At 45.6% G+C, this 10,513-nt stretch overlaps 1 protein-coding gene across 1 annotated transcript; it reads right to left on the bottom strand.

Moving 5' to 3' along the window:
• Window positions 1-5,201: 5,201 nt before the first annotated feature.
• LOC113296311 lies at window positions 5,202-6,101 on the bottom strand. Its single transcript, XM_026544621.1, has one exon. The coding sequence runs from the start codon at window positions 6,099-6,101 to the stop codon at window positions 5,202-5,204; it is 900 nt and encodes a 299-aa protein (XP_026400406.1).
• Between the last annotated feature and the right edge of the window lie 4,412 nt (window positions 6,102-10,513).

Here is a 10,513-nt window from a genome sequence, read left to right as displayed (position 1 = left end):
CAACTCATCAATTGAGCAACTACTCTCAATTGAGAAATTTCAATCACTCAGAGCTTATCGTATTCAGAATTCACACACCCACAATCTTTGATTATCATTGATTCCACACATTTCTCAGCTTCCCTCCTACAGATCAACCCATCCTCTCTTGTGACCGAATTTACTCTGGAACGGTCATTGTCTTGATTTAGGCCGGAGTACTACAGATTGATCTCTCGAATCTAAAGCACCACCTTTGCAGCGGTGCATCTGTGTGAGGTTTAATATTTCGCTCGGTTCGAGGAGTCTCCTCCGTATGGTCGTCTCCTCAATTCCTTAAAAACCAGCAAATTGTTTTCCCCCTCTACAGAGGCGAATGCACTCCTACTCCTTGGTCGACCTATGATCCTTCTGATTCGGGCGACTACACCCCCCACAGCTTTGTTGCCAACTATCGGAGTGGAACCTCCACTATTGGTGATCTTGCTGGTTTTGCTGCTAGTCCTCACAGTCATAAGACTCTCCCCGAGGGTGTTAAGAAGTTTTTGTTGGATGAAGATCCAGAGAGAGGAACTTCTAACAAGCACCCCCGTCATACCAGTGATGTTGCTTGGGATCGGGTCCCTCTTTCTATTTATGGTCCTCTTCTGAGTGGCCGATTTCCTCCTCCAGCAGAGCCCTATCCATTATGGGTGGTGAACATCGACCGGGTAAGTTGCTTCGTCAGTTTTGACTTTGTCGGCCCGGGTATCTAGATGGGTCATGTTTTGATTTATTGCTGTTTTGCAGCCTCCGTCTCAAAGCAGTCAATTTAAGGCTTCGGTTTCTAAGAAGACGGATAGGAGTCCTAGCACAAGAGTCGAGGGAAAGGCAGGGAAGGTAACAACTATACTGCTCTACCTACAGTACATGTACTTTCCCCTATTTGTTGCCTTGAATGGATCTAACGAAGACTCATTTGCATAAATCGAAAGATGATAGAGGAGATGTGGAGAATGTTTCGGCGACTGATGGTGAGGACCCCGACGATCGGCTTCCCTTGCCTCATTTTCTGAGGAAGTTGTCTCAGAAATCTTCTGATGTTTCTTCTACCGTTGTAGGTGGTAAGCCTAGTGGGAAGGGAAAAAAATTGAAGGGCGATAAGTCTGCCCCAACGGAGGTTATTCCCCAGCAATCTGCTGGTAGAAGTGTCACCCTCGCCGATGGTGTTGTGCTTCTTGTTTCTGATGGTGATGATGATGAAGATTTTTTTGATGAGGAGGACAATACTGGTGGTGTGGGCGAGAAAGAGGATCCGACGCCGGCAAAACAGTCTGGTGCTGGTGAAGAAAATGTTGTCCTTGAGGGCGCGTTGCTGGAAAATGTTCCTCCTGTTATTTATGCCCCGAGCTCGGGTGGAACTACCTTCTTTACTATCTCGGGTCCGATGTGCAATTCTCTAGGGGCTCTCACTTCTCCCGACTTTGCCTCTCTGTCCGATGAACATATGATCAATGTCGTGTCTTTGTACTCTGTCAGTTTGAAGGGCACTTTTTATCAGATGGTGAGTTGTTTTTATTTAACCATTCATTTATAACGTGGAATGGTTGTTAATGCTCATAATGTTTTCAGGCTGCCAATAGGGATTTATTGGATGCTGCTCTTGGATGTTTTCAGGCTGTCAATAGCAGAAAAGGAGAGTCTTCGTCTCCAATTAAAGCGAGAGCAGGAGCGAGCCCGAGAGTTAGGGAAACGACTGGCCGAGACCCAAGGTAATTATTCGAAACTTAAGTAGCTGTGATTGATTCCGTAGTGCCAATATCCTGAATTTAGTATTATCTTGTTAGCCGAGATGTCTAGTATAGATGCCGATGCAGCTTCTGAATATCGTTTGTTAAAGAGAAAACTGGATATTGAGCTGAGTCATGTTGACAATCTCCGCAAAAGAATCGTGAATAAGGAAGATAAGATAGATCATCAAGAGGCCTAGCTCGAGCAACTTCGAGATGAGCTACTTCGATATCAGAGATTTGAGTATGTGCCGGAAGAAATGGACAATCTTCGGATGAATTTGTATCGATCCCAAGGGGTTGCTGCCGATAAAATGTTGTTGGCTGACAACTCGGAAAGTCAGTGTGGTAGGTTGAGACTTCATATTAGGGATTTACATGTTGATCGTAAACGGATACTGAAGGAAAAAGATGCTGTTGAAAGGTCTAACCATGAATTAAGGGAAAAACTTCGACAATTTGATGAGGTATCCCGAAATTTGGAGTGGGTTCAGGCTCAATTGTCGGGCCTGCAGTTGGCTCATGATCGGCGGAAGGCTAGTTGGAGCGACCACAAGAAACATTACCCCTCCAATGAGTTCAACGAACAACACTATAACGAGTTAACTGCTAAGATCTCGGCCCTCGAGTGTAGTTTACTTAAGTCCGAGGAAATCGTTAAAGTAGTTTTTCCCTTGCTTGAAGGTGTTGTTGGTTGTGATATATTATATTTGTTTTCATTTTGATGTTATGATGTTAGTGCCCCTGTTATTAACCGTCTTTTCTCATCAGTAGTTGAACAAGGGAAAGTGAAGTCTTTGGAGGAAGAGACTGTTCGGCTGAGGACGAGGGAATCCCAATTGCTCGGGCAGGTGGCTACCGCTGAGGCAGCATCGACTCAACTAACTCGGGATCTTGCTGCCGAGAAGGAGAGGTTTAATACTGAGCTTGTCGCTAAGGTGAAAGAAGGTGTGAAGGCGGTCATGGACAAGAAGCGAGTCGATGTTGTTGCTAAGAAAGCTGGTCCGGGATCAGTTCCTCCAAAGGCATAGGTAGGTCTTTTGTAGTGTTGCGCCACTATTGTGCTCCTTATGTTGGGTTGTAATTCGTTTGAACATCTTCATCATTTTTAACAATCTTCTTTGATGGGGTGTTGCGTCGCCAATCAGTTGTTTTCTTGTTACTTGACATTTCTTGCTTGTGTTACTATAGTCGTACTTTTGCTTTTTATTTATGGTGAATTTATTATTTCGTGCAACAAAATGTTTTAATGTGTTAGTATGAATTCCGTTTCTGTCGAACACAGTCAACAGGGAGGGTCATCGGGCCCAATGCCATGTCCCGATTGAGGTATCTCATCACTGTCATTTTGATCTAGTGGTAGGGTATTAGGTTATTCCTAAGTTTTATTGGATCGATATCCCAAGAAGTTTTCAATTAACTAGCTTGGATAAGTGATTTAGGCCACTTGCGATGGGAGCAATGTTGTATGCTCGACTGTCGGGTACTCGTGCCCCGACAATCGGCCACTGGTTTCCAACCACCAGGGCCCTTAGACTACCTCGGCACTTGCACACTGCCACTGCCCCGAGTTCGAATAGCCCGTCGAGTGTAAAACACCTCGGCATTTGCACACTGCCATCGCCCCGAGTACGAATGTCCATTCGAGTGTACGTCACCTAGGAACTTGCACACTGCCGTCGTCCCGAGTACGAATGACCATTAGACGCAATTGTCACATTCCCTACCCCACGTGTATTTTTAAGGAAATAAATGACAAAATATCATACCTGTTTACACACCTCTCATGGGTGATATAACTTTAGACGCCGAATGTTCCATGGTCGCGGTTCGGGTGTTCCATCTGGTTTCAGTATCTAATATATGCCCCTTCTCCAACTTTTTCCACAATGGTATATGGTCCTCCTCATCGTGCCTCTAGTTTCCCTTCTTTGTTATCGCGCTCGTAGCTGGGTAGCTCCTTCAATACCAATTGTCCGGGTTGAAATTCTCTCGATCGAACTCGTTTGTTGTATTCACGTTGTAATCTCCATTGGTAGTTTTCCATTTTTTGTAAAAACATCTGTCTAGTTTCTTCCAAATCATCAAGCTTAGCCAAAATAAGGTTTGTTGAGATGTTTCTTCTCCGCGCCTCGGTCCTTGTAGTAGGTATCATTGCCTCAGTTGGATGGATGGCTTCAGTCCCATATGTTAGCATAAAAGGTGATAAGTCGGTCGCGTCCCTGCGGGTGGTCCTATATGCCCACGGAACATTGTAGAGATCCTCACACCACTCACCATATTCTCCATCTAACTTCTTCTTTAGGTCGTCGGCTATGGATTTGTTTGTGATCTCGGCCTGTCCATTACTTTGCGGGTAAATGGGTGTAGCCTTGCTTTTGGGGATGTTATAGGTGTTAAACAATAGGTCAATGTTCTTTCCTTGGAGTTGTTTTCCATTGTCCGAGAAAATTGCCGCTGGCACGCCAAAACGACAAATAATGTGTTCCCAGATGAAGCGAAAAACGTCCTTGTCCCGAATGTGCCTTAGTGGTGCAGCCTCCACCCATTTGGTGAAGTAGACAGTAGCTACGATCAAGTATTTTCTCTACCCCGACCCGACGTGTAGGGGCCCTACGATATCGATCCCCCACTTGGCAAAGGGCCAGGGGATGATCACTGAGTTCGGAGCTACTGCGGGCGCATGTATCTTTTTTCCAAACTTTTGGCATTCATCGCAGATTAATGCCATATGTTATGCGTCGTCGTTCATGTAGGGCCAAAATATCCAATGGTCTTAGCTCGGGATGCCAGGCTCCGACCCGAGCTGTGATTGCCCGCGACCCCATAATGCAGTTCACTCAGGATTGAGTTTCCTTCTTCTTTTTGCTTAGGAACCTTAATAGTGGCCCTAAGTAGGACTTCCTATACAGAACACTGTCTCGTAATTCGTATGCCGCCACCTTGCTTTTAATTTTGTTGATCTCGGATCGTCCTTTAGGAAATTCTCCTGTATCCAGATATTGGTGAATGGATTTTCGCCAATCGCCATTCTCGTATTTATCAGTTGTAGTTACCGCTACATATGCTTTTGTGTCTACTGGATCAGGGACAGATGGCATCATGATTTTCATGACTTTGATGCCCTCAATGCTCGAGTATGTTAGCATGGAGGTGATTTATGCCAGTGCATCTGAATGTCGATTGTCTTTTCTACACTAAGGATCTCTTTTCCCGCCCGATCTCTTTTGTGGATTCTAGAAGTAATGCTGGTCCCTTGGGTTGCCGAGTGTGAAATAGTATTGCAGGTGAACTGAGTTCCTCGATCGATCCTCACTTGGTGCACGGGAGCGTCTGGCTGGGTAGATGTCGGCTTGTCTTAACAAAGTGTCGTAAGTACCCATCTCGGATCAAATGCTGGACAATATCTTTTACCTCTCGGAAATTGTTAGTCGAGTGGCCTCAGTACTGATGTTAATGGAAAAACTCGGGATGGTTTCTTGTCTCGTCAAACTGGATTCCCCTAGTCTTCGGGTATCTGATGTCGTTTCGCTTTTCTACCTCCTTGAAAATTTCCTCCAATGGTGCGTTCAGAGGCGTGTACGTTCTTGGTTCGTGACGAGGCTTTTTTCCTTTCTCGACCCATTCCTTCTTGCCCGAGCCTTGCTGTGGTGCCATCGGCCTTTTTTCTGATCGCTTTGGGTCTTCTCGGGGAACGGGCTCCACTGACGCGCTGGCTTCTTGTACTCCTCTATCCTGCGCTCCCTCTTGTATCTCCTCTAATGTGATGTAGTGTTCTTGCATCTTCCTCATCTCCCTTAATGTTTGTGGTTTCTCAGTGTACATTGCTATCCAAATGGGGTCAGACTTTCCTAATGAATTTTCGAACCCAAAGATCTGTTGGTCGACAGGTACCTTCCCAATATCGGTACACAACTTCCTCCATCTGTCCGTTAGAGATCTTAAGGGTTCCCTGAACCTTTGTGCCAGCGTGAATAGTTTATTCACCCTTAGGCGAGCAATGCTATTATGCATGTAGGTTTTGAGAAATGTTTCCACTAGGGAGCCATAATTACCAATGGACTCATCGGGAAAAGTATAGAACCAATTCTTCGCCTCGCCTTCTAGACTTGCCTGGGAAAACTTGCACATAACCACGTCATAGTTCTTCCATTGTAATAGGGACATGCTATACATATTAATGTGCTCTCCTGCGTCGCCCGTGCCGTCAAACCTAGACGGGAAGGTTGGGAGTGTACACTTTGGAGGAAACGGTGCTCGTTCAAGCTCCTTGGTGAAGGGAGTTTTATGTGCTTCGCTAATCACTTCTGCCAACTTGTCGTCCTCGCCGTCTCTAGCCAATTTATTAACCATCTCCTCAAGTTGCTTCAATTTAGCCTCAGTTGCCGCCTCAGGTCTCCCATTACGCACTTCTTCATCAGTCGAGGAATTATCGGGAGGACCATACCCGCTTCTTGCTCGGTTAGGGTCGGGTATGCGTCCTCGGACCAGGGGTGGAGTTCGGGTTCGTCCTGATCGGGTGTGACTGCTGGAAGCTCCTCGGCTCGATGATCCTCGCTACCCAGACTTCTGGTTCCGAAGTTGATAGTTTTCGTGCTCTAGTGTCAGATTCCTTCTCTGTAATTCCCTCATCATGTCTTCCTGTCTTCTCTGATTGGCCAAAATTGCTAGCAGTGTCGGGTCGGTGCTCTCGTGACTGGAATGACTATTTGCCTGGTTCCTTACCATGTTGGGTGGTGGGACTGGTGGTGTCACAGGAGGAGCCACAGGGGGAGCGGTTGCGCTTGGTGGGATGTCTCGGCTGGTGTTTTCCAATTCTAGATGCACTCTCCTAAGCCTCTCGCCTTCTTGTTCCAAAGCCATCTGATATTCCGCACGCTTCCTAGCTCGTCTACGGTCCTCTCGCATCATTCGTGCTTCCTCGTCTTCCTCTGTGTCCGATGCAGTCATTCCGTCTATCATATCCCCTGGTCTCATTTGGCTCGGGTTGATCCTTAGTTCTCTCGGGGTAAGATCATTATCTTGGCCTAGGTCGACTTCCTCATTAACAGTTACCATACCTCCACCCGGTGCCCGGGATTCTTCTTGTTGATGTTGTCGACTGTTTTGTTGCCGAGAGTCCGTTACTCCTTCCTGCGCGCCAGTTCATGTTACAGTTCGATTCCTCAGGATCCTACCCGTCCGAGAAGTACTTGCCATCGGTTCGGGTATGATACTCTTCGGCTCACCCCTCCCTACCTATGTCAGAAAAATAGACAACACCTTACTTTGAATTGTTTTCGAAAAAGCTAAGGACGAAGTGCAGCAGTTCTGAATTTCAGAAAAGGAAAAAGTTCAACCAAGTACGATTCCTTTTTACTTCAACGTGCTGAACTCAGTAAAAAAGGTTGCTTTGACTAATAACATAATCTTTTGAAATATTGCTTTGCTACGTCGCTTTCAGTACTTTTCGTATGCATTAATCATTATTTGTCCTAACATTCTTCGTGCCAGAAATCATTAATCATCCGTATGTTTGAAAAATTTTCTTTCTTGGCTAAGGTTTATGGTGATGACTTCCGTCAATCGTTTTGCCGGTGCCTCCACAGCACGGGTTACCCCAAACAAATTTCTCTTCCTTTTGGTTTTGTGATGACGTTGTAAGGCTCTTGTGATAGGATTAAGATGAGACTATCGTCAAAGTGCTCATCGTACCCTTTCTAGCCATAGCTTTGGAAAACCCTAACTCAATGATTTTGAGTTGGTTTTTCCGCTGCTACTATTGTGATTAAGTGACCCACAACGTGACATGACCAGCGAGATGAGGTTTTTTCTAGCTTCTACCCAACATCAAAGATGATTCTTTTAGGAGCTTTGAATCTTTCTAACCACTCGTTTTAGTCGCGAAAGGAAACACAATCAACCATAACTCAAACCCGAAATCTTAATCAAAACTGTTTCAAGGATTTTGACATAAAATAAATGTTTTCAAAACGACATAGGTTTCTTTAGCTCGAAGTCGAGAAGAATTTTGTTTAACAGGCGACGAGAACCTTTTTCATCAAGAGCAAAACAGTTCAGCCTATTGACAAGATTCGTCGATTCTAAACGAGGACTCTACAAACTCTACAAAGATTAAATAAAAGTGAATGTAACAGATCCAAGTTTTGAAGGAAAAGTTGCTTTAAAAGACTCATCTACTAACTCAAATGCCTCAACCACAAGAGTCTTTCATTTAGCGTCAACTAATATCAAAAGATGTTTTAGGAGCTTTTGAATCTCTCTTTAATAGTTTTGATGCAAGGTATCAAAAGATGTTACACGATCCCCTTAGTCGACGCCACAATGTGGATGTGGAAAATCCTACAACTACATCCAAAGATACACATACACACTCCGAGTGAAGTAAACAAGCAAGAAAAGCACAAGAACACAAGATACGTGGTTCGGCATGATTACCTACACCCACGGGGTGTTTATGGGTGAAAACTGTTTCTGCGGTTTTTGGTAAATGTGGATGTGTGGATGAGAAACGAATCTAAACCCTAAACAAATGCACTACACGGGAGTGCTTTTGATTCGAGAAATCTATCTGTAGAACTCTGGCCTAAACCAAGAAATGGTCGTTCCAGACTTGCTTCGGTCACAAAGTGAAGGAGATGGGGTTGATCTTAGGGAGGGAAGCGAAGAAGGTGTTGAGATTTTGAAGGTGTTGGTTGTGTATGACTTGTATCAGAAAGCTGAACTGGCTTGCAGAATGTAAGCTATCAGTTCTGATGTTTGGATACGGTTGTATCAACACTTGGTTTCTGTTTTGTCTTGGAAATAGGAAGGAGAACTTATTTATACAAGTCATTGAGCCTTACCTACGTCTCTCGTGGAAAGTGGAGGAAGTGGAGTGATGGAGTAGTGGAGTCGCGTGTGTTAGTGTCACACGATCAGTCTTGCCCACTTCTCGCATCATCACTAACCCTCCATGTATTCCTGACACGTTCTTGTGATGGCGCGTTGTGCGCTGCACGCGGTAAACCGCCAGACCAATACCCCAGTATGTATCCCCCAGTTTGTGACATGTTTGACTCGAATGTGTGGAACGTGGGATCCACAGAAAGTAGCATGTGATGCTAGATTAAATAACTAAGTTATTTAGGAAGTCGATATTTATGAAATATCGTGTGTATTCTATGCATGTAATGCATCGAATATATTCAGCATGTATGAATCATCGCTGTTTTGAGTCTTAACGGAGTAAGTCACGAATTAAGCGTCTTAAAATAGCATCACGTCCAGCCATCTTCAAGTGATCGTTTGGAGGCTGTACAGGTAAGCCCTGACTTGTCCGATCACTCTGTGTGGAAGAGTGGTGGACGGTGATCGTGGTGATGCCTGACTGGCCGCCTAACTCCTATCTTAGGTTGTCCGTCCGAGCTGGCGAAGTTGGACAGACGAGATGACTTGCGACCCACATCTGCGACCGTCGAATTAGGGTTCAGGAGGTGCGCAAGTACCCCTTTTCAGCTTGGTCGATTCCAAGCATGGGAGAGGCTTTTGGCAAAACCAATCGGGCATGCGTGTAGACGGCTTGTCAGCGTTCGTGTCTGTACCTCACTGTCCCATGGAGATGTGATCTAAGCCACTTAATTTGCGGCGAAGTTGAGTGGTCGAGATCGTTTTGCGATTGGGACCGCATGACCATGCCTAGTTTGGGCGCACGAATCGAGGCACCTATTCATGGTCGGCCTTGGCCGATTGGTCACACATGTAGACGGGACCATGGTGATTGTGTTGGCATGCTATGGGACCTTTGAATCTACATCTACATCCTTCATCTATGCCTGCGAAGTTGGATGGTTAAGACTGATTTGCGACACATGTGATGTGCCGCAAAACCTAATTAGGGTTTCACGTCCACGTTACTTTGGCTGGACGAATTATTAAGCCACGCTCCTCGCTCACATTGGGACGGTGATGAACACGTCAATACCTGCATGACGGCTATGGGTCCGATCTAAGCCATCCAATCATGCTGGTGAAGTTGGATGGTCGTGATCAATTTGAGACCTTTAGTGGAATTTCCTGCGATCCTTTAAGCTTTCACGCCATCCCAACTTTGGGCAACCGTACATGGTTCTGTGGCTAGGTCAGGGGAGGATCGATTATGCAGGCGTGAAGGGGGCCCGCCGGTATGCAGGAAAAGCTTTGTCCAACCGGTCATGGGATAATCCACGCCGTCCAATCATGCTGGTGAAGTTGGACGGTCGTGATGAATTTGAGACTGCCACAGGCGGTCTTGTGCGCACAAGCTTTTCCAAGATGCTCCACACCAGCCCAACCATCCCATTCTAGGCTGGTGTTCGGTGGCCGTTTTGGAGGCGTGGTATGTATTCGAATGACCAGGGCATAAATTGGCCCGTTGGTGGTCATTAAGGTGGTAGCATGCTCCTGCTGAGGATCGTCTAGGCTGGTTAAATCATGCGGACAACTTACATGGTCGTGATTGTTTCTGAGACTGATATGGACAGTCCAGATTCAAATATGCTCAATCGGGCTAGTATAACACACCGAGATATTTAGCCTGTACGGGTATTTCGTGTATGCTTCATTATTAACACTTGGAGATTCGTGTTACTCTGCTGAGAGCAACACTCAGTCGTCATGCCGCACTAATAATGAGAGTTCTGCAGGAAATACAAGGCTAAGCATGCATTAATAATGCTATAAATTCACAGGGTACATGGGATTGTTGCCACATGCTCCATTCTAGGTAAATTAGCGAAGTGAAGAAG

Source organism: Papaver somniferum, chromosome 7 (assembly GCF_003573695.1).
Source record: "Papaver somniferum cultivar HN1 chromosome 7, ASM357369v1, whole genome shotgun sequence".
NCBI lineage: Eukaryota > Viridiplantae > Streptophyta > Magnoliopsida > Ranunculales > Papaveraceae > Papaver > Papaver somniferum.
This window is presented reverse-complemented; position numbering and strand designations above follow the sequence as displayed.

Coding starts and splice junctions, on each gene's coding strand:
- LOC113296311 (XM_026544621.1), bottom strand. CDS start 6,101: ATGGTTAATAAATTGGCTAGAGACGGCGAGGACGACAAGTTGGCAGAA.